The sequence below is a fragment of the Meleagris gallopavo genome, chromosome 5 (assembly GCF_000146605.3).
Source record: "Meleagris gallopavo isolate NT-WF06-2002-E0010 breed Aviagen turkey brand Nicholas breeding stock chromosome 5, Turkey_5.1, whole genome shotgun sequence".
Lineage (NCBI taxonomy): Eukaryota > Metazoa > Chordata > Aves > Galliformes > Phasianidae > Meleagris > Meleagris gallopavo.
The window spans coordinates 12629252-12654176 of NC_015015.2; the positions used below are offsets into that span (position 1 = coordinate 12629252).

At 38.1% G+C, this 24925-nt stretch overlaps 2 protein-coding genes across 2 annotated transcripts in view; one reads left to right on the plus strand and one right to left on the minus strand.

The window, feature by feature from the left end:
- The window catches only part of ABCC8 (ATP binding cassette subfamily C member 8), a 51403-nt gene extending 30642 nt beyond the window's left edge, over positions 1 to 20761 (minus strand). The window contains exons 1-12 of the mRNA XM_010711115.2: positions 20663 to 20761; positions 19124 to 19288; positions 17295 to 17450; positions 14338 to 14472; positions 12746 to 12908; positions 11094 to 11134; positions 10632 to 10777; positions 6278 to 6380; positions 5950 to 6060; positions 4217 to 4292; positions 4023 to 4128; positions 117 to 152 (exon numbers count right to left, since the gene is read on the minus strand). Coding sequence (XP_010709417.1) covers positions 117 to 152; positions 4023 to 4128; positions 4217 to 4292; positions 5950 to 6060; positions 6278 to 6380; positions 10632 to 10777; positions 11094 to 11134; positions 12746 to 12908; positions 14338 to 14472; positions 17295 to 17450; positions 19124 to 19288; positions 20663 to 20761 — 1337 coding nt within the window. The remainder of the gene's footprint in view (positions 1 to 116; positions 153 to 4022; positions 4129 to 4216; positions 4293 to 5949; positions 6061 to 6277; positions 6381 to 10631; positions 10778 to 11093; positions 11135 to 12745; positions 12909 to 14337; positions 14473 to 17294; positions 17451 to 19123; positions 19289 to 20662) is intronic.
- Positions 20762 to 23980: 3219 nt separating this feature from the next.
- Positions 23981 to 24925, plus strand: part of LOC100548286 (nucleobindin-2-like) — a 14935-nt gene continuing 13990 nt past the window's right edge. Inside the window, 1 exon segment of the mRNA XM_010711117.2 lies at positions 23981 to 24040. Within this exon segment, the coding sequence (XP_010709419.2) occupies positions 23981 to 24040 (60 nt within the window).

A 24925-nucleotide genomic window follows, 5' to 3' on the forward strand; every position in this document is an offset into this window, starting at 1 on the left:
AGTGAAAGTTTCACTGATTTTTAGAATCCCGATTCAGAAAATCTGAAGTGGTTCTTTGGTTCCTCCGATTGTGATGAACTTAGTCAGAAGACCAACACTCATATGTGATACCATACCTGATATCTTCCCCCATCTCGCTGTCAGAAGTGCAGCTGCATCACAAACAGAAAGCAAAATTGTTTACTTAAGTAAGCAAAAGCAATCTGCCCCAGAAAGGAAAGCTATTAAATTCCATTTAGTGCACACACTGCAAACAGTATTTATCAGAGAGCTGCAGTGCAACATCTGTTCCTTCTGCAGAAACTGACTTGATTTCAGCAGTCCAAAAAATTGGCACCTTTTCTTTTCTTAAAAACATTTAATTTGATTCAACAAGTGAGTTCACCTTCATTCTTTCCTGGAGGTGCCACCAGAACTGAGAAGCCATAGTGTGATAAGAACAGAGATCCATTAAGTAGATTACATTTTTAGGGAAAACAAACAGATGATGTCAGATACTGAATTTTTCCATGATAGGAAATGCACCTTTGCAGGTCGGTTTGAAAACAAAATCCCACCTGCAGATGACTTGCACTGTGCTGCATTCTGCACAGCACTATCCTTGGGGATGCCTCTGCAGAAACAACCATGGGCAGGTCTGAGGGATGAACAGCTTTGTGTTTTCTGATTTCTGAGACTGTGCAAAGATGCTCACAGAAAGGGCAGGGTTGTCTGACAGAATGACCAACCAGACTGACTACTGAAGGCAAAATCACTTCTGCTGAAAAAAATATGAAAAATCTGTGTTGAATGATAGGAGCAAAATCAAGGGGGAACACAGCTCTGTATGTTTTAAAGGGAACTTCAGGCTAACATTACTTGATTATAAGTGTGCAGGAAGGAGAACTATACCTGCAGTTTAAGAGGCTGGCTTGAAAAACTTTTAGAAAAATTAATAGGTAGTAAAAAATGACTGTATCTGAATTCAGTCTACTGTAGAATTTGAGAGACAGCTAGCACTGATACCTTTATTCTGAACAAAGTTACATAAAATGAAATTAAGTGCCTGGAATTTCTGAAAGTTCCAAGAAAAACATATTTATAAAAATCTATGTACTTTTTAGGCATCAAAATCACATCTGTGTTGTCATTTGATGAAAACAAAGAGACAGCTCCATATTGAGTACAGCAGGAAGAAAGCCACTGTGAACAACCTTAATGAAGCCACTACCTCCCTCACATTATAAAATTCACATGAGAGTGTAGATATCTTGTTTAGGAACAAATGATGTAACACTGTGCTAATTATTTCTCATTTAGTTCCATCTTCTGGTATTACTTTTTCCATAGCTGCAGACAGCTCCCTGGAACTGGACTGGTGCTTCTTAAAGTGAGATACTGCCCAGAAGAAATCAGCATGGGGCACACTATTTTTTACTCACTAACCAGTCAAATCAATACTATTTACCATCTGTTCAGAATGTAATCATGTCTTCTCTATTTTTATAATCTCTGACCATATTATAATATATTCATGCCACACATGTTCTCAGCCTGCTTTGGAAAATGGGCAGTAATGAGTTGGATATTCCTGGCATGCAATGCAATACAAATAACAAAATAAAATACAAAATGAGCCAATGCTCACATCTGATTAGCTAATTCCTATTCCAGTAACAAGTTATTACATTTGAAGGTTTTGAAATAAACCATTTTATAGGAAGCAAATAAAGCTGAAATACTGTTAATCCTGTTTTATCAACAGAGCATGGAATCTCAGAGGAGGGAAATGATTTATACAAGGTTATCCATTAGACCAAGGGAAGGGCCAGGAATAGAACCCAGAATTTCCTGAGCACCGAGTGACATGTCAGCAGGGTATATCCTTCACATCCATAGCTACAACCTTGGAGGAAAGGAAGGGGAAAGAAATTTGGAATGAAATAATGTAGGACCGTTCTGTAACATGAATGACTGAAGCTAAGTGTTTGTTTCATCCCAATGAAAGAACTGTAACAAGGATCTTAATGATTTTGGTGACACATTGTTGCTTCAGCTAAGGCTACACAGCCCGGTGATTACTTGATAAGATCACTCTCCTTGCATCTGTGATAATATGGCACACACCTGGTCAGGCATTAATGTTTTCTTATCAAATTAAGGGAGCACACAGGTGTGCAGCCTATACCAACTACAGCCATCAATCTGATTATACCACTGCACATGACTGCAGCTCTGAAAGGTGATATGAAAAAATAATCTGTGCCAGTGTTGCCAGCAGTTACAGTGCTAAGATTTTTTCAGCTGCAAGCCCCTTTGTGCTTGTTGGACAGATGGCCAAGCTAATGTGATAACAACTGAATTTTACCTTGTGATACTTTGACACATGTAAAAGGTATGAAAACACATTCTGACCTTTATGCTGTTTAGAAGTATGTACTTCATAACAAGTGCTATTTAAAAACACAGTCTAGTCAGAACCATCATGTTATCTGCTTTAGTTTAGTATCAGACATTCAAATTACTCTTCTTAATCATGTAACGTCATACACAAAAAATTGCAGCCTTGCTGAAATGTAATTAGTCCACTCAATAAGACTTTTCCTACTCTGATTCTCTGTTTAAGAAAATTTGCATTAAAGGATATTCTGCAACTTTGGCTCCCGTTCTTGACACCCTCACAAGCCAAAGGGGTCACCCTTCCTCTGTTTCATTTTCCACAGCTATAAAACAGGGAACCTTCCTCCCTTGTACTATCAAGGGATATGGTAGTTCTGAGCAGAGTGACTGACATAAGCACAAAGGCTAGATATAAATAATATCTTTACAAACACTCCAGGAATCTGTGAGAACAAGTTCACAGAATCAGTGCAGAAACCATTAGGTAACAATAGCCTTCTGTCAATCAGAGTGACTTAGGGTTGTACTGCAACTCAGTTCCAACTGAATTGTTCCTGTTCAGTTGAAAATAAAATTGTTTCTTTAGATTCTCCTGCAGTTCATCAAGCTTTATCTACAAGTAATAGCAGGTTAGCTATAAACTGCAGATCTCTCAGCAGTTTGTCAATGTTTACCTACAAATAATTGCATCCCTAAAGGCAAAGTGTAGTCTGTGTAACTAGGAAATCTAGTAAACAGCCTCATATAAACAAGCCAAAAACGTTCACACACATTGGTCAGATTATGAACTAGACATGGCACCAATTATCAAAAAAATACTTAGGAGTTGCAATACATTATGCAATCTGTCACTGAGTGCAAGAGTTAAGACCAAGCTCTGGCAGCACAGCCGTTGGACTGTAGCATTGTTTCCTCCTTTCTCGGTCAAGGCTAAAGTCAGAAGCGTAGCCTAGGACAGTCTGTATCTGGCTGTTGGAGCACAGCTGCTGTGTTGGGAATGAAGGCCATGACTACTTTCCTCTCGTCAGATCAAGCAATACATAAGCAGGATGCAAGTGGGGACTATCCTGAGGTCACTGCCACTTATAAAAACATTCTGAGTTTCTCATGCACTAAACCTGTGCTACAATGGAGCACACACCTAAAAGCACAGCCGAAGACCTCTCCTGGTGAGCTGTTATCTCTTCCAGCACTATTCAAAGTCCCAAGCTCAGGGCCTCAAAGTAGAAATGCCATTCTGTAGCAGCACATTTCAGCTGATCACTTCTAATTAAGAAGTATGATGTTGCTAACACTGCTGGAGCGCAGAATGCCCACCTATTTCATGGTGGATTGAGATGGTCAGGCTGGCCAGGGCTTTGAGCAACCTGATCTAGACAGAGGTATCTCTGCTCACAGCATGGGTTGGAAGTAGATGATCTTAAAGGTCCCTTCCAACCCAAACCGTTCTATAATGATGATGATTCTATGATGATTCATCCTGGCTAGGGGTTCTTTCTGAAGTGCTCACCTGCCATTAGGGCAAGGTTTTTCCTCTGGACTGTACACCTACAAAATCCTTGACTCCACAGATTCCTAGGACAAATTTTGGTCTTTTTGTGCATTACTGTTCAACTCAGGTTCAATTTTTTAAATAGCACTACCTGCTCCAGGATACGTTGCCAGAGATCTTCTGCATCTCACCAAGTATGGCCAACAAGAGAGATGACTTACCACAGCCAACTTGTCCTACAATCATCGTTAGCTGACCTGCAAGAGAAGCAGCATATAAAGCTCCAGATTTTCCAAGTGCTCATGGAACACCATCTTACTCTGTATACTTGATGTCATTTTGTACCTTGAGGGATTCGGATATCAATGTTGGACAATGCTGGAGGACCTTCAGGTGTCCAAGTGAAAAATCCGTTCGTAATCTATACCAAGACAGAGCAAAATAAGAAAGAGAAAGCCAGCTTTAGGACTGACTTCTTTTTTCAACAAAGAGATACGTCCATTGGTTTCATTACACTGAGTATCAGAACAGAGTTCGCTTTTTCTCAGCACGGGAAACATTTTCAAGTGACTAATTTTCTAAAGGCTTGTATCCTCTTGTGCTACAATCTCCGAATTCAAGCAAGCACAACAATAAGATAACTGTGGAAAATTCCCAAGGGAAAAACAAAGTTTCTTATTAGGGTTTGTTTTGTTATTTGCAAGATGAGCACATGAAGTAGGTGAAATGATTCCAACATAACTAAGTTTCATAGAGGGTCATGGTTTGCTCTCTGCAGAGCACTGAATGTCAGCCTAGACACACTGCAGCATATACTGCAATCATACATCCCAAATTCTGAGGAGATCTGCAGAACTGTCCTCAGAAATTAGATGTTGCTGCCTTTACATTTCTGATGTTGTTTCCTCTGTATTTCTGATATGATTCTCAGATAATCTAGGCTTTGTTAGATACAAACAATATTTTCATTTAAAAAGACTAAAAACAAGAAGCAAATCTGTTCAGGACTCTAGCTGGAGATTTCCACCTGATACTGTGAAAAACAGAAAGAGGAGACAGTTTTACAGCTCTGTACTTCTACAGGATTCTCTTCTCTAACTTTTCGGAAGCACTGAAGTTCTCAGAGCCTTCCAGCAATGTAAGGTACAACATTTTTGATTCAAGAAAATTTTATTTCCACTGGAGACAAAGCCTTGATGGCTGTATCATCTCAGGAAACAACCTGAAAAATGAGCAAAAGAAAATACAGCGCTTCTCCCTCTAGATTAACAAAAACAGGCAGAGAGTCCTCTCTCCAAAAAAATGCCCTTTCTTGAGCAATGAGCTGCAGAAAGCACTTGTTGCAGAAGTTCCTTGACCCCAGTTCAGCCTGTGACAACGATAACAGCAGATGGAGCCAAAGATTATGGATGGTCCTCACCTTCCATACAAGATCTTAAAATTGCTCCTCACAGAGCTTACTGCTCTGTCCCACTCCTTTTTCATTAGTCCAGGCTGATCTGATCTAATTATCCTCTCTCCCCACCCCCCATGTTCCTGCACTAAAGCAGGATGTCAACACGACAGCCTCCAGAAAACTCTGAAAGCACTGAACAATTATTATACTTAGTCCCACTAAACCAAAATTACTCATTCTCTTGTGACAGAAATGCAAATGTAATAGCCAACTTCTTAAATAAACAGTATCAACACTGTAACAACCATCAGGATTTTTCTTAATTCTGGTAATTTCTATAGCTGATGAAGAGCATCAGCTTCCAACTGGTATGAGCAATTTTAATTTGCCTTCAAAGAAGTGAGAAATTCCTGTAATGAAAAGAGGACATTAAATATCACAAACAGAAATTTGCTGAGTGAAATTCAGAAGGATATACACAATCACAATGTAAAGGTCAGTAGGCAATGGTTAAAATCGAAAGGCATAAAAAGAAAGGTGGAGGTTAATCTTTGGTACAAGTACAAGCACCTGACAGCCTCAGATCAAAGACTGGATCTTGAATTTGTAGCTCTTACTGGAATACAAAAGTGACTATTCATGTGCTATAGTAACAGTGTTATTACAGTGACCTTCATATCACCTTTACACAAAAATCATCCGGTTCTGTGATGTTAATTGGTCTTCTTGTGTGAGAGGTGTAATTGTTCCACTCCTCCCTGGCAGGCCTCTTGCGGTTAACCACTTTGAGAGGCTGTGAAAAAACAGAAAGGCAGAAATAACAGTAACTGGTGGCAGCATCAGCAAAGCATCCTAAGCACAAGCAAGCATGTTGCACCTATACTTTAGAGGGTGTTGAAACAAGTTTTTATAATCACAGTAATAACCAGTAGGAGATAGGAAATCAAAAAATTTACTCTGGGTAAAAGTCACTCCAGTCATTTCACCTTCAATTAAACATTATTACTCACCACTGCCTGATATTTGCTCTGAGCATCTGCACTTCTTAGCTCTGGACATTTATCATGTTCTTCAATCTCATCACTTGACAGGAATTCACTCAGTTTCTGCACACTGAAAGGAAAAACAGAATTACAGCTTGAACTCTGGTTCAATACAGCACTTTTGTCCACTGCAACGAGCATCCCTTCTAGTACATCAATCACTGTCTGTTGTGGGGTTTGTTTTCATTTTGTTACAGGCCTACGAAAACATTCAGTGAGACATTACTGCACCAAAGCTGAGAAAATGTGCTTGATTGTTTTATAAGAGCTATAACTTTCTAGTGGTTTCTGCAGAGGTTTCTCAGGCCTTTCAATTTCTGATGCCATCAGAGAGGTTACACAAGATTTTTTCAGGCACTTGTCATGGAGACTAGCCCCAACAGTAGCTGGTTTTGAAGCCACGTACTGATGTAGAATTTGTCATCTGTATTACTGAAGCATTGCACAGACAGCTTTTCCAAACAAACATTAGGAATCATGAAATCTGCATAGCATGAGGGAACGTGAAAAAGGAGAAGAGCGTTCAGTAGATGAGATATAGAGTAACACACAAACTTTTCCCAAGCAGTTTAACACTTAATTATTTAAGAGACAGTGTGCCTTTATTATGGCATTTAACAGATAATGACATCATTTTGATCTCTTTGCCCAACTCTGTAGAATTTATGTCTAACCTTCTTATAGAACAAGAAAATTAAATTTCTAACCCTACACAGATTGAACTCTGAACTTAATGGTAAAGGGGCTGGAAATAAGTAAACGATCAGTATCCTAACTCGTAAGGTACAAGAAGGCCTTAAATTCTTAAAAATATATCTACAGAGAACAACTGACAAAACTGATTTTAATATTTTCCCTTAGACTAATTGTACTATAGTACAAAGAGATGTGCTGACCTGTTGGTATGCAAATATAATACATATACATATATATATATAAAATCAGCATTTATTTTGCATTCCTCTACTGGAGATTCTTCTTCATAAGGAAGAAAGTTTCTTCTAGGAGCCTCATGGGATACTTTGACGGTGCCAAAACAGTGCATGGACAAAGGCTTTAGGAGATCACTTAAGTCTGATTGCCTGTACAGTCAGCATGTGTCCTGCAAGGAATTGTGCCCAGCTGGGAAGTGCCTAGTGAAGAAGATGTGCTATTGGTTTTCTATCAATCTGCTCACTTGGATAACTGCAGCTATCTGAGGACTGAGAGATACAATGGGTGGAATTGGGTACAACAGGTATTACAGCCTAAGAGATTTAAGAGAGGAAGAGGAACTAATTGGGATGGAACAAAAGGAATAATAAGTAATTCAGGCCTGATGCTAGACCACAGTTTCTTAATGTAAAGGCCTATTATTTCAAAGGAAGAGATGATAAATCTGTCTCTAAACATTCACATAAGGCTAGGAATGGCCCTGGCTTTTTTTTTCAATGAACCAGATGTTAAACAGAACACTTTAAATGTTTAATGTTTAAACACCAAAATGATGGTCTAGCCACCACCTAAATGGAACAGCAGGTGAACTCTTTACAGGCATACATTAACATTTGAGTAATTGCTCTGAAATTGAAAAGAGCAGATACAAAAGACCTCTGCTTATCTTCTTCATGACAAAGAAGGGAGGAAGAAAAGACAGAAAGTATATCCTTGCATCCACCCAAACAAGACCATGTCTTTATTAAGCTATTTGATAGTTTTGTTGGTGCTCCCTGCTCATTGGTTTTATATCAAGTTTGCTGTACTCTAAACACCAAGATTTTTCTCTACAAGCAACCTGCCTAATGTTCTTCTTAAATCTGGTACTGCTACTTCTAAGACAATAATTGAGGACATACAGAGACAAACAGCTGTGAGCAAATCTTTTGTTAGAGGCATCAACTCATACTTCAGAGTGTCTTAGCACTGTATACTCATAAAGAATAAAAATAAAGAAATTATGCTCTCTGCAGAGCTCCAGCTGACACAGCAATTTCACCAGAATTCCAATATCTCCACTGGGAATCTTATTTTTAAGCTCCATGCTAGAGATATTGATTAAAACACAGTTATTTGCATAGCTGACTGAAAAAGCAGTTTCATATTAAACTCAGTAAGATACATAATGCCACTCTTGCTTCCTGACCTTTTCCGACAGAAAACTCTACACCATTTTCCTTGGTCCTTGAAGACTTCACATGTAAGAAATAAATAAATTGGCTGTTTAAAGTTTAAAGACTACAGCAGTTCCATCTCTCACTCAGGAGCAAACACCTCGGCCCTCTGAGTTGGGAATTTTGCAGTATCCTTATGTGGAGCATAAGCTTTAAATCTCTTCTACCACTGCTGTGAATCACCGTTCTTCCAGCTGTCAACAGCAATCCACGATGATGTTTTGCAATTAAGCCACTATCTTTTTATCACATGACACATGTGCAAGTTCATTTGTGGAGATTCTTGTCTTTAAGAGCATCTGACATTAGAGATTCTAGCCAATATTAACAAAGCAGTGACTGTGAAGTGCCCAAGATTCAAAGCCAGTAACACAGACTTAGTATTGTTTCACAGGCTTATTCCACTTCTGGATCATCTTTTGCATCACTCAGCCAATTCCTTTCTGCCACTGCAGGACAAGCTGTCTTGTACACTTGCTAAACACAATTAGAATATCTGAGCCTAATGAAAGCTAAGTAATAGCTTCGTGAAGTTAATTAACCTTATCAAATCTTATTGATCAGCTACTTATTGGCAGCAAGGTGTAACAGCAAGGCACAGTTACAGCAAGTAAACATTACTTGTGCTCAATCAGTACAAAAACAGCTTTCTAGCATCTGTTGTACCATGATATTTAAGTAAGCATGTGTTTGTGTTTGTATGGGCTGAAAATATCTGGCATTTGCTTCCAAGGAACTGCAGTGATTGTTGGGGAATGCAGAAGTCACATCCAGAGCAGCACCAGTAGCACTAGTGAGCAACGCACTCTGTAGCACTAAGTGAACCACTAAGACAAAGACAGCCAGGAAAACAGGCTTCCTGTCTACTTTGTTGCACAATTTTAACTGGGGACTCCTGCCTGCACTGTAAATGGCAGGGCAATACCCTGCCAACAAAAAGATAACTAAAGAATCACTCATGAACTTGGCTAGCGGTTGATACTTGCTGACACTAATCATTTTAGCACTGATTTGTGGCATTACCAGGCACAGAACTCATTGACAAAAAAAAAAATAAATCCTTCCACAAATCAAAATAAATGACCATTACCAGCATGAGTCCCCAGATACTTAGCTGGCTGCACTCTTAGCATGACAATTTGCCACAGCTCAAGGGGCTACCACTGTGCCTGCAAAACATTTCAGGCCAGCTGCTGATGCTCTCAGATTTCACACTTGTTAAGGGAGTGGAGACAGCTGTGACTTCACACAGTCAGGGAATTTCTCAACAGTGAGGGGAACCTCACCTTCCTGCTGTAGTCTCCTTTCCATCTCCAAAGTGGCACAAAAACAATTAAGCTAGAGCTGGTATCCACTATCTGTCCAATACTTGAGGCAAGATTTTAGACAGCTATATTTGAGATCACAAAAGAGTGTAATAAAGTAAGAAGCCCAAACTGTCCTTCACTGACTATGGTAAGTATTAGGAGTTGGGATTTTTGTTGTTTCAAACACAAAGCTGCTGATAATCAAAGAAAAACTAGTAAACACGTTTTACTGAGAAAAGGACTCAAGTACTGGTTATTATTTCAGGTGTTGAATGCTAAAGCTAATGTGTTCATAAGAGAGTTAAAATTCATCCAGTCTAGAGTAGACGTTCTGTCATTTGCTTACTCCCACACCTAATATTGCCATTTTTCTGTCCACAGTGTTATAGTTTGACTTTGTTTGCTTGTTTTAAGTGCAACTCTCTAGTAACAGGCCAACATGCAGAGGTGGTGGGAGAGCAAAGCCTAAGTGACACACACTGAAACACATGCTCTCCTGTGATCATCTTCTACACACTTCATGTAGGAGGAATCAATTGGATGGTTGACAGAACCACACTCTCAGTAAGTTTACACCTCCTTTCTTGTGACCACATGTATGTCACATGTGGTATCAACACAGCTCAGCCCATTTTATACAATAAATTAGTAATGGCAGACCACAAAACATTGTTTCTGACAATTGTACCAGTGAGGAACTTGGCCTGCATGCTACAGCCGAGGGCATTATGCAAGGCACAAGGTAAGGAAGCAACTTAGAGTGATCACTGATAAATAATCACAGTGTTATTTCTAAAATTACAATTGCAAAATGAGCTGTAGTCCAAGAAGTGGAAGCAAAGGTATTCATTTTACAGTTCTTACCTTACTAATGCTTTGACAGTGGATCTAACCACACTAGAGAGCAGGAACAATGGAGACACAAGAATGTGAAATAGGGAGAGGGAGGCAAATGCCACAGATGGAGAGAAGTCAGCCTTTCTTGTCAGATGAGCATGGACCACAAATGTCTACAAAGATATGGACATGATCATCAGTATTTAGTCATAAAGAAGGAAAAAGCACAAAGACTTCAAATTCCACAAGCATTCTGTTTACTATCTCTTACTTAAGAACCATTATTTATATCCTCTTAACAGTTTGGAGGAGTGCTGCATATTCCTTGTTGCCTCTGGACGCAGACGTAAAGTGAACATCTTTCATTCTCTCCCAGTGGAAATGCAAATACGTGTCAGGTTTGCATCTTTTCCTTTTTCCTCATCTCTACGTCACTGATACTTGTAAATGTGGTTGCAATTAACATTACTTAGAGAAGTCTATACTTACTATAAGCACAGCTGCAATTGGTATTGCTGCATTCATAAAGACTGTGAAGGAAAACATGTAGAAATGTTTAGACAATTTCCATTCAGACAAGGTAAATGTTAAAATACTACTAGCAGCTTTATAATGATATTTTCCATGTTTGAAATAGGAAAAATACACAATTACCCATGCACAGAATTCTTCTAAATACCTTCAGTTTATTTCTCCAGTTACCACAAAACTAATCTCTACAGTTACTCAGAACCCAGCAGTGCAATCTAGATGAGATGAGCAATCTATGGATTTTAAAGCGCACTCAGCTCACATACAGTTCAGGCATGGGGCACCTGCAGGAAGACCGAGCTGGTTATGAGGTCTGGCAAGCAGCTTGAGTGCTTCACACTGCAAGGAAGGGAGTTCCAGAAGAGACCGTGCAGGTCATGCCACTGGGGCTGCCATGGAGGCTGGCTACTTCAGATGGGAACCTGCACAAGACCTCATGCTTCCAACAAATGCTACAGAAAGTTGAACTAGGTGGATTATGCCATTTGGTTAGGCATAATGACTGGTTTTGTCAGGCTTCCTACTTTGATTATGAATATCCTCAGGAGATTGATAGACGTTCTAATAGTATCCAAGCATGGTAGAGCTTTGATTTCAGATGGGCCTTGAATTACTAAAATGTGAAGAATAAACCTGTTCTCCCCTGTCCTGTAACAGCGTTTGTCTCAGTGCCCTGGATTCTCTTACTATGAATACTCACACATCATAGCATTTACAGTTTATTTAACAGATGAAGAGGGAGAAGCAAGCAAATAACATTTGTGTACAGGAGTCTTTTTTAGATGGGGCAGGACATTAGATGGGGTTAGCAATGTAATAATAACCATCCATTCATGTTTTATGTTAAAACGCAAACTCTCCTACAAGCACAGAGAGCTCAGGATCCCCAGGGAGAAAATCTGGTCTTCTATGTCAACGAAAATCTCAATATCAGCAGAATTCAGTGAGATCAAGATCTTGCCCTCTTACTCACACGATCACTTGGCAGAGAAATCAGACCACTGCACATCTTTTGGGCAAATGTAAGCAAATGATACTAACTAGACTGGAAGTTATTTTCCCAAGTAATTATTTCTCCTTCATTAGTCTAGAAGGTATTAGTACAGGTAGCTTGTAGCCTTTGAATACTTCCTGCTGAAGTTTCCAATTCATTAATATCTCGCAGATTATATGAATAATGTTCTTCAGCATGACTTGACTGCCTGTTAGAGCTTCAATGCAAAGGCATTTTCTATCACAAGATACACTGAATTGTGCAGGAGGGAATAAAAAAAGATAAACATCAACAAAGGCTTCTATCTGAATGTTATATTATAGGAAAGAATAGTGCTGGCTTGAGCTAGCCTGTGAAATGCTTCTCCCTTAAAAGCTCTTTAGAAAAGCTAATGCTATGAAGCTTTGATTTGACTTTCTATTTTAGGCTTATTTCCTGTACAGGCAAAATTCTACTTAAAGAAGTGGAACATCTGTCTAAATAGAAAGTGAGGAGTAATGGGATCAGAGCCTAAAGCAACCAAAACGATCTCAACAGAGAAACGGTAAACTCATTAACAGCTAATAATGCAGTTGTCCTTTAGCTGAATAGTGGATAAAGAATGAAAAAGACTTACTAGATATGGAGGTATAAAGGGCAAAAGACTTGAGGCTAGTCATTTCTTTTTGTCTGGTTTCCTCCACACTGCTGTGAAAGATGTGTTCCCAAGCATAGAGTTTAAGGAGCTTAATGCCTCGAAGCATCTCATTTGTCTTCTTCAGTCTCTCATTGGAGTACTCCTGCAACATTGGCATACACATTTACTTCAAGAGCATAATTAAAGCACCTTAATTAAACATAAGGACCACAAAAATTGTATGCAGCCTCTTGTAATTAGTCAAGCATTCTCTACTATTTGCTATATGTATGGACACACTCTGTTTATTTGGATGTTCTGCTGTTCTTCGCAAAGATCCCTACAGTGAAAAGGTGAGAGCTTGAATGAAAAACCAACTGGCTTGTACTCCTAGTTCACATACCTTGTTCTGAAAATTTTACTCTTCTGAAAGCTTTCTGATTACTTGCACCCTCTCATGACTTCATCTGCCAAGCACACTGGCTGGGTTTTCAACAGGCACTCTGAATGTGTACAGAGGAGATCAGAACAAGCAGACAAGCTAGAACTGGGCACACTGCACTGCCAAATCAGCATGAAGTGGAAACAATGGTGCCAGGCTTCAAAGCAGCCAGGCTGCATTAGGAAGAAGCTGTGTTTCTGTAGGGAGCCTTGACTCTGAGCAGGGCTGCTTGGCTTTGGCACTACAGTGCACTGTAATTACTCTGCTTCCAGTTTTCAGGCAGGCTCAATGATCTTTGTGCTGCACTTCACTGCACAGTACAGACAATCCACTCACAACATATTCTACTCCCATCTGCAGAAACTTCTAGGCAATGCTGACTCTCTGCTTGGATGATACAGGGATGAATGCTGTCTACATTACTAGAAAGGTATATACTGTTGATGCATTACTTTCCTCACAGGAAGGCACACAAGTTTCTCATTACACATGATTTGATTCAGAAGGGATTTCAACAACCACATCCTGCTGTCCAGCATCATTACAGGTTCATAAGCTTCCTTGGCATTGCAACAGTTGTCAAACATGGGGAAAATGTTCAGAACAAGGTGGACAAGACAACTTTCTCAGCAGTGACACAAGCAATTCAGGCAAGGTAGGAACCAAGACACAACTCATGACTTAGCAGATCTCAAAGTTCCCCAGCTGAGGAACAGCTGTGGGAGATAGGCCTCAGGAGTTAAATAAGTTACATCCATAGATTTCCACATCCATTTCATCCTGAGGTTGAATACAGCTTTCCTACCTTCTTGGACAGATTGTCCTGCATGATTTATTTATTTAGACATCATCTGGCTGCATATGGTCATTTCAGCCAATGGTCACTGATCACTTATATTTGCAAGACAGAAAGATCTTAATTTTTTTCCTGTTAAGGAAAGATGTACTGGCTGAAAAATACAAACCTAAAGACAAATTGCTTCTTTACTGCTTGTCAATTTTTTGCATTTCATATTCTTGAACATTGCACGGTGTTTGAGAATCAGTTTTTGGTTAATTTCACATTATTAGCTTTGTAATTCTAAACACAGGCCAATGCATAAAGATCAGTGGTGATATTAATATCATATGCAAGTGTGAGGACACTTACCAATGTGCTTCTCTGGGCCTGCGAGAGTTTTGTTGCTACGAAGTACTGAACAGGTGCAAGTACTATGATTACTGCTGCTCCAATTAAGGCACTGATTCCTAGAAGGTAGTAAAGGAGAAGAACTCCTACAATTATCTATTGGGAGAAAAGAAAGTGAGTGAAAGACTTGGGTTGACTTCATTTGGGGTACATTCCACAAAAAAATCAATCACTGGATAAACAGGCAGCACACTCAAGCCACCAGCACTGCAGCCAGTCCTACCCCCAGACATCCTACATCCTGCATCAGTCAAAATATTCTGTCGAAGGATCAAATATGCCTAGAATAGTCCTCCCCAGCTTGAGGATTCTGTGACTTTAATCAAACACTGCAAAACAATTAGAAAACTCTAGGTAGCTACATCCTTTAACTTTTCACGGACCCTCCACGATGAATAGTAGAAAAAGATGTACAGATTTGTATATCCTTTATAACAACTTTCACAGCTACTTAAAATATTTTTTATTTAAAAATAAGAACATTAAAATATTTAAATAAGATACAAAAGTTATTTTAAAATGCTCCTAAGTAAAACATCAAGCTATTTCCCTTCCCTACTAAATATTCTCAGCTGACCAGATGACTCAGCATCTTCCTTTGACGTTTAAGCCTTTTTACACCCAGGGAAGAATCTGCCTTTTCCAACATGAGTGGAACTCACTAATCTACAACACATGAGAATTCTACAGAAAAGGAATAATTCTTTGCTTACTATAGAAACTAAAATGCAATACCATCAAAATGCAACTGATATTTGCATATCAGTTAACTGCCTTCAGTGTTTATGACATTATTGCTGAGGAGTACCCAAAAAAGTAACATCATAGTCATATTAGTTAGAATCCCCAATTCAGATAAATAAACTGTTAAAAAAAGGTTAAGGAAAAAAAGTTGTCCTCAGATAAATAAGGATTCGGAGAGTCTTGTTCTCTGGAAAGAGATGCACAAGCTGCTCATATTAATTATCACTATTCTAATGTCTGACTCCTGAATGATCTAAAGCACTGACACTCTATTATATAAAATATGGTAATAGCTAATAAATTAGTCAGATCATAAGACACAGTAATAGAAATTTAATTGAATACATCATTACCTTTAATTAAAAATAATAATTTGGAAATTTCCATAAAGCATAATCTACAACTCCTACAATATTTGCATACTCATATAACCCACATGGAAACACATCATTCCAGAGTTCAGCAGTCATAAGCCAATCATTTCCCATATATATTCATGTCAAATGGGTGCTTCCATGAAGAAAAACTGTACATACTTCACCCACTTCCGTATCAACACTTCAACAACTGAACAACAATTCAAGGTCACAGAGAATAAGTAAGTTTTTCTTAGCAATCTTTTGATGCCTATCTGCAGATGAACTAAATGCAAATCTTAAAATGAGTCACAGTGTGAGCAAGTAATCTGCCTCTAAGTGTAGTTAGGGATTTCATGAGGGTATGAAACCAACAAACTCATGCAAGGACCTGTATAGGATAGTCCTGGAAGAGCTCCCCTCCGCAACATGAATTGTCTTTAGAGATCAAGATATTAATTCCCAACTGATTCTCCACAGGCAGACAACTAGGGACTCAAGTTACAAGAAAGCATTGAATAGCATACGGTCAATAGACACTCAAAAATACAAAGTCTACATAGAAGAGTGACTTCTTGATTTACTGCTACCCCATCACTGGCTGACTGTCAAGGTCACTGTGGGATACATTAGTTCTAGAAACAGAAGCTCAGCTTCTCACAAACAAGGAGAAAGCTTCTCTAGCTACTGGATCCAGAGGGAGTTGTTAGCTCGATTTATTTTTCTCTAACTTGGCCACTGAAAGGGTCAATCTTTGCAATAAGATTTATACGTTTTCAATAGATTAAACATGACCCCAGTTCAATCTTTTCTTTTATACCAAAAAGAGAGGACTATATATTTATCATGTGTGGAACAAAATATATTCTCAATAGAAGTACATGGATAGAAGTACCTGAAAAGTTCTGAAATCTGTAAATGTTAATGCAAGTGCTTCCAGACTTGTCACACACACTACGAGGCTGAGAATAAGCAGTAAGTGGTAACATTTGAATTAGCAGAGGACAGTATCTGTCAGCTGGGAAAGCTCTCATCAGTAATTCTCAGAAGGTAACAATCATATTTTTTAACAACTGTGTCAGGAAATGCTTTGCTTACCTTTCATCAAAATCCCCAATCTCTTATCTGCCAGAGATATACACCATGAACTTGGTGATACCTCTGATTACTTTTAAAAATCAAAGAAATCCTTGGTCTAGTGATTGTATTACTGAAGATATCAAGAACTTTTAAGCAGAAATTTCTTTGTGGCCAGTTTTTAAAGAGACAAGATATCATTTCATTAGTACTATAAACTGTCTCTGCCAATAAACAAAGATATGGAAACTCAGGGTTTTTTAAAATAATCCCAGAGGAATCAAACACAAGTGCTTATAAAATGGAAGGGGGAAAAGCCTTTACAGGGGGCTCCTTTTGCTCCCAGGGTCTGATCAAATCTAGTGAGGGCTTCTTTCAAGTAATAACCATCCTCAAGCCTCTTTTCAATTGCTGCTTCTCGTTCTTGCCTCTTCTGCTGGGATTCAGAAGGTAAATGATTGCAATATACTCCAGTTAACTCCTCTGACGTAATAAACAACAGAATAGCTACTGCACATTATAAATCCTTGTTACAAATGCACAACATACTTGGCAGCAGACAAGATGAGGATCCTAATAAAATCTTAAATACCTACAGTCCTCTCACAGATACGGATTACGGTATCTATAACATCTATAGATATTAATAGCTTGAAGACTTTTTTCAAGTTTCAATTTCAAATTCAAAAGCAAACAATCATTACAAATCAATGTACATTAATAACCAAAAGACATGCTTACCTGTACTGGCATAGCCCAAAGGTTAGGGCAGAGGAAAAAGAACCACATCAACTGGTTTGTGTCTATGGCAACCAAATTACAGATCTGGCCTGCAGTCATCTCCCCCATAGACATGTTAGAAGTTGAAAGCTGCATAATCTTATTGTATATTTTTGTCTGGAAGATAGATGAAATATTGTTAGCATACAGAAAAAAGATTTCTAATTCAAATTAAAACACAGGCACCATCCAGCATGTCAAGGAACCAAAATCCTCAGGAACTTGAATATAAACTGTTTAAGTTTTGCCTTTTGTGTTATGATTAAAAATTTTAAGCTAGTATGCTATTGCTAGCCCAGAGGAGGCACAGTGAACAATTAGGTACATAACTGTTGTCTAAATACTCCCTTTTTGCACCCCTGGGGATCATTAAGAGAATGAAACTATATTCCAGGTTTAGAGCTGAGAATATTCTTATATTTTGGCTAGAAAGCCTAGTCCCATAGCAAACATTAACTCACAGGCAGATAATGTAACAGGTCTGATTCTATACTGAATGAGTTACTTTAATATAGAACCAGGCACTATGTATAAACAAACAAAAAGAATCTTATTACACAATAATAAAAGGGCACTTTTACCAGCAGCAGGTAAAAGGCTGCACAATCATGCTTTACAGTCATGAAATTTTACTGATAGATGGCACGTTGACTCAGAAAATGTCTTCTGATCGAGTGCCAACTATCCACCATGAAGCATGAAGTCATACTGGGCATGTGGAACAGGTGTAGATTCATACAGGGGAACAAAGAGACAAAAGCTCTAAAGAAACTAAAAAATTATAGAAAAAAGAATTTATCACTAAATACTGGCTGGGAGAGTGCTATTAGCATTAATTATGCTGCTTCAAATGATGTCTAAAAATTTTCCAGCCTGAATGGTATGACTGTTGGCATTATTTGAGCTTCTGTGTAATATCTGAGTGCACAGAATGAAGATTTTCTTAAACAACATTGATGGGAATGTAACATTACTTTCTTGCAATTCCCCTTTTACTATTTTCTAGTTGCTGCAGTCTGCATATTTTTCAGTCAGTTATCCTGCCTCTGCTTGATATGTTTTATGCCTTGTATGCTTTAAGTTAAGTTTTTATTTCTTCAGGTATTTTCTACCACACTCTAGTAAGAGAAAACCAATAGGTGTAATCCAGAAGTCTGGCATCTGACAACTGCTTCCAAGTGCACAATCAAAAGAGGATTAAATAATTATACTGGTACTGAAAGCATTCACCTATACCAAGACTCTGTGAGGGTCTATGAAGTTCAGTGGACAAACACCGTAACTTAAAGGGTTGGCTTTCAAGATGTCAAAGGACAGATATCAGCCAGTGCAATTAGAAGTATCACACTGTAATATAACTCCTAATTCTCTCACTTACTCGTCCTTCAGGCACAGATTTTTGTATACTATATACAGCTTTAATTTGCTGTTCACAGTTATTCCACTTTACAAGATCTCCATTTTACTGATCTGAAGTTCAGTATTTACAGACTTCACAGCACCTAGTAATTGATGGCACGACCCGTGCTACTTTGGGCATTGTAAATACAATCTATCTTTATGTCCAAAGTATATTTATATGTACACTACCAAATATAATAAATGGGTATGAAAAATATCATATAGAATAAAAGTAGAATCTCAGTTGAAATTAACAGCAATGGCTACGTTCAATTTATTTCACGACAGAATTCTTTCAGTTGCCTTAACTGACCTGAACTACTACAGATATAATATATATTTACAAATATATATGTGGTTGCATGAAAACAAGCCATATGATTGGCTACCTGTATTGCACCTCTCAAGTTGATTCCCGTTTCAATAGCAACATAGTATGATGCTTGGAGAAACGTCCTTTGCAACAGTAGGGCAAAAAACAAGAGTACTGCCAAAACATATGCATTGGACAGGAACTCTTGAGATGAAATGAAGAAAACACCAAGAATTTTAGTCTAAAAAAAAAAAAGTTAAAAAATTAGAAATCAGATGCAATTGTAATTTACTCATCAGTTTTGCATAATTAACAAGCAAATAACTGTAATTTATTACTTCGAAACTGCTTACAACCTGACCTGAAACCTCACCATCTTACAGTTCAAGGAGACAGTCATACAATTTGCCAGCTCAGTAAGTTCTATTTAAAAGCAAAGTGACATTCATAGGATTTCTGATATCCTTCCAAAATTCTAGGATGTTCTGAGAAACTCAGTATCATCAACTGCTAAAGAAATGCAATGCCCACTGTCAGACAGGACTAGTTAACACCCTTCAGAAAAACTTGCCACCCTACTTTGACATCTAAGGTTACCAAATGCGAAACTGATCTTCTTCACTTGCTGTAAAACACATCCTTCCAACTCCTGGAAATACGCACATTATCTCAGTTTGTGGTATTTAACAGGTTTGTTTAGCACTAACTTATTTATTTTATTTGTGGTCACTATCTCCTAGGATGTTTGTGAGGTCACTGGAGTGCATTCTGAAGCATGTCTACAATTTACTGGGAAAACAGTGCATTTATTCGACACGTTCAGTGCCACAACTAGTTCAGAGTCAGCCTCATTTTGAGATACCCCTGAAACTAGAATGTCTCTTCCTTCCTCTTCCTCCTCTTGGTTCCTTCTAAACATTGATTGTTGGCTTACACTGCCATTAAAGGCAGAAGAAGGAAACTGCTTTTTTCTCTTTCCTCCCAGGAGACTTCCTCATCATTTCCATTTCTGCTGCACTCCTCACTGAGCACATTTCTAGTCTAGATGGTTTATGTGCTGTTAAAGCTTTTAAGACTGCTTTAACACTTCATAAACCACATTTCATAAACACTCATTGACTATTACATCTGATTTGTGTCTTGCAGTTAACTCTTTATAAAAATCCCACCTGAGAAATTAACACAGAGGCTAAACCTAGTTTTAAAGTTGTGGTTTTGCAAGATGATGTTGAGCCAGTTGAAAGAGGAGTGCACATCTCTCCACCTTTAATTGCACCAAGGCTGCTCCAAGCTGCATGCTTCTGTAGCTTACTGTGTGCTACTCTGGGATCTTATCGGATCTCCTGCTGAGCCAATTCTCATCAACTAACAAGAAAAGCAGCACAGGAAAAATAACCTGCTAGCTTCCTTTTTATTTTATGGGTCAAGTCAGACCACAGAATGGGCTGATGGGTACCAGAATTAAATCAAAGGGGGGAAAAGAGAGCAGGGTCAACAAGAAATACGAAAGGAGGGGTGAGGCCTTATAGCTATGGCAACCCAACAAGCCACTTCGTTTGCCAAAAGAAGGCAGAGCTTTAGGATACTTTTTCTATCTCTTTCTATTCCATCTTACAACAGCCATGATGGTTCCTGCCATTACTGTATTAAGCACACCATCTATCCCCTTTACACCACTATGGTAATTTATAGTCTTAAAAACAGAGAAAACCATGTTTGCCTTTGCAATAAATAAACCAGTTAATGAACAAAATAGCTTTTGAAAAGATCCTCTGTATTACTCTGTGAGACACATAAGAACACACCCAGCACATGCTTCCTGACACAGTGCCTTCCACCTTACAGAAGAATATTCCTTCTCAAGAGAGGAAACTAGCCTGATCCACACACACAACAGCCTAACCATCTCATGGGATGTCCAGGAGGTCATCTATTGACACCAAGGAGTCATTCTCCATAAACATCTGATCACTTAAAAATGAATTGTGGTTGACTCTTCAAACACTAACCAAAGTAAACGCCAGTCAAAGGTCTTTTTGTCACTATGCAGCACGCATGTGACTAGATTTCTTCTGCTCTCCCTCTTTACCTGGTTATGTTTTATTTGTTACAAGCTACTAAGATTCTAACCAAGGCTTGGACACAAAGCTAGTAATTATGATTCCATTTTTGTAAGTTATTGTTGACTCAAATACTCCTTATTCATGTGAGGAGGCTTCTTCACTTTTAAGCAAGTGTACAGTGCAATACCTTACAACAGCATGGAAAACTTCCTTCAGTGTTATTTGAAAGCATCAAATTCCATACTTTGAAAACGGGGAATAAATTCAATAATTTATTTCCAACTCAGCCAGGTGCTTTGTCTTCAACCAGTTTTGAAATGTACTTAAACACTTCTGCAATCTGTGGGAACACTAAACTAAAAATAAGGCATCAGTACTCAGAAAGGCCTTCCAAGAAAGTATTCAAATACACAGAATCTTCCAATTCAAATAAAACGCAGGCAATTACTGGATGTGCTTTCTTCCTTCAATTTGTATCAAATGTAAAACTTTCTGAACAATTACAGTACGTGCCAATAATTATGTTCAGATAGAGACATTTAATTATGGATTTATTTGTGACTTAAATAGATTTTAAGCCATAAATGACTGTCAGTTCCACAGTAATTCAAACAGGCAATAGCAGCATTATATACTACAAAAGGTCTGTGGTGCAGTAAGAGTAACTCTTCCAGATTACTTATATTCTTACAAGTTTAGCCTTTCAAGTCAGATTAACTTGCCTTTGACTCCTGCAAGATGAAACTGTGAACTGTGAACATAAGTTTTTCATGCTGTAATTTTAAATAAGACAACCTAGGACTTAACATTAGGTGGAAACTTTAGAAAATGTACCACATTTGGAATATTTTAAGAGCAACTAAGTCTTCTCCTGTGTTATCTGTAAAGCCTTAACAGTGGAAAAGGGAAATTGATAAAGTGGCCAAGTCCATGGTCAATTACATGCTTCCAATTTATTTTCACACTTTTTAATATCTATGCTCCTAAGCATAAGGCACATGTAAGGTGGACAAACTGTACCTAGTACTTATCTGTCCAAGTTCAAGAGCCATCTGTTGTTTCCTGTGCACTGCATGCATTCTCAAAGTAGAATATAACTGCATAAGTCATCATTTTGGGTGAAGAAAGAAAAAAAAGACACATTTGGGATAAACCAGCATCATTTACATTTGTTATGTAAATGTGTGACATGTCTTCAGGCATACCTTAACTTGTAACTGTGACAATATTTCCTCTGAGCTGCCCTTTCACACATCAGCTATAATTTTAGCAGTTCTTCTCCATAATTTCTTTTTAATTGAACAAAGGCTCACCCAGGGTGAAAGTCATATCCAATATAACAACATACATGTTTGCAATACTGAAAGACTATGATTGTCAAAGGCATCCCTTTCTCTTTGCTGTCATGTTAGTGTTATCACAGCCACAAAGATGGCAGATTATGGTGTATTATACCAAAGGCATGACAAAGGCAGTACAATTTTAATGCTGACCTACATATACTTCTAATTACTGCAGCTAATACTACTTTTTCATTTTAAAAAAAATTTTTACACGAATACATTTTGTCAAATCATACTTTCCTAGCAAAGAGATTTTGACTTAGTGTTGATTCACATTAAAACATCAGATAATAGGTAAGCAGGGAGGAAAAGAGAAATTAAAGTTCTCATTTTTTTATTCCAGTACATAAGTTGAGAGAAAAAGAGGATGTACACATACACACACACACACATATATAAAAACATCACACACAGAGACATTTTTCACCAAGATAAGCACAGTCTCACATGCATCATCAGGCTGTGATGATTTACAGTCACTGAGCACCTATGTGACTAAACTACAGTAATTGTCTAAGCACACTCACAAGCCTCTGGGAAGTGTAAGGAAATAACTGAACAACTACTGAACCTTTTGAATGTATGGCAAATAATTTTGAGAAACTAATAGATAGAACTAATTAGGTGTTTTGTTCTAAAAAAATGGTTCTGGAGACATTCAGTATCCCACCTTCCTGATAACTTCAGGATAATATAATTTCTGAAGTACTAGCAGGCACAGTCCAGAGGAAAGCCAAGCAAAAGGCACCTGTTCCAAATATTTACAGTCCCTTGACTAAAATAGTCTTAAATGTCAATACTGGGCCTTTTCTTACACTGAGTCTTATACCTTCTTTTAAAATAATGATTCTGTAGATTTGATGTATCATTTCAATTTATTATGTCAACAAATATTCCTAATAGCAGAAATACCAAGCCTAATGCTGCAAAACAAAAGACACTAACAGCAAAACATAAAGGTTATTGTTCTGACAGTCTCTTCTTTGGTGTGAAGTGCTTAACACTCCGACCAATTCATGTCACGAGAACGTTCCAGGGGTGGCCATAAATATTGATACTGGAGTTATAAATAAACACGAAGAATGTGACAGAATTTAAGATGCTGTCGTGTCTAACTGTAGCACAAACTAAAGCAGTTAATACTGCCTGTGACACCCACGTGACCTCAGAGCTCCAGCTCCGTGGCAGTTTTCATTTGTCACAAAGGACCTGAAGGACAGAGCAAATGTATCTTAAGACTTATCTCTCTGCCTTCAGTTTCAAGACAGAACCTCTGTTTGAAAGATACAAGTTTGCTACAATACCTCCCGAGTCTACACTATTTCAAGTGAAGAAAAGTTAGGTTAAGTGATGGCTAAGTAGATGCTCCCCACTGCACTCACAGCTTACTTTGCTTGTCTGATTCTGTCCAACTGTATGGAAATTCTTCCAAATCCATCAAATGCAACAGCACATCAGATATAAGCAATTGTTCCCAGTAGCTTTACTTTCATAACACGGTGTTTTAAAAGGTTTATTCCTACAGCTATGAAGCTCTCAGGAGCAAATAATTTAAAAGGCATGGTTCTCTATTCTGATTCTTTACAAGTAAAGATATAATATCCCTAGCTGTAGAGCAGGTGTAGATTTTCCAGACTAGATGCAGCTGACTAGGAATGTGCATATATATATGTAAGAGATTTCCCTGAACACATCAGTCTATTTACAAACAGTTCAAATAGAAAAGCCTAGTATATTTTAAAAAGGTAGTTCATCTTATTCAGAGAAAGCAGTTTTCAGTTAGAAAAGTCATTAGGCTCTTAACAGAAAAACATTATAAATCAGGCTGAAACAGAAGAAAAAGCCTTGGTGGAGTCTTTTAATCAAAGGTAAAATGAACTCTTAATGGTCACTCATGGACTATCACCATCAGTGAACACTGCTGCTATGTGATCCCCCAGTGGTATACATTACAAGCACGAGGCCACACTTAGCCAGACGTGGTGAAAATATCAAAGCTGGAGACGCTCCACTAGGAGCCTATCTACCAGACTTGAGCATTTTACCAGGGGAGTACTAGCTGGCATTTCAGTAGGAAAATTAAACAGGATAACCTGTAGATATTTGGTATAATTTCAGCTGAGACAGTTAAGTGTTCCAAATTATCAAGAAGCACCTTAAAAGCTTCCATCGCACTTTGCCACAACACACCTTCTATAGTCTTAGTTTTTTAATTTCCTGCTTTGACTGGTTTTCACTGAATCTGTTTGGTATAGAAAACTCTCCAAATATTAGAACAAAGATTGCAACTTGTATAAATAATTCATTTCTGCTTGAGGCTTTTTTTTCTGAAAAGCATTCAATGTATTTCAATATTTACAATGGTCCTAATCCAAAGCCTACTTGAGTGAATGAGTATATTTCCAGCAGTGTCAATAGACTTCAGAAATCAATCTTTTACCAAACAATAAAGGAGATGAAAAAAAAAAAAAT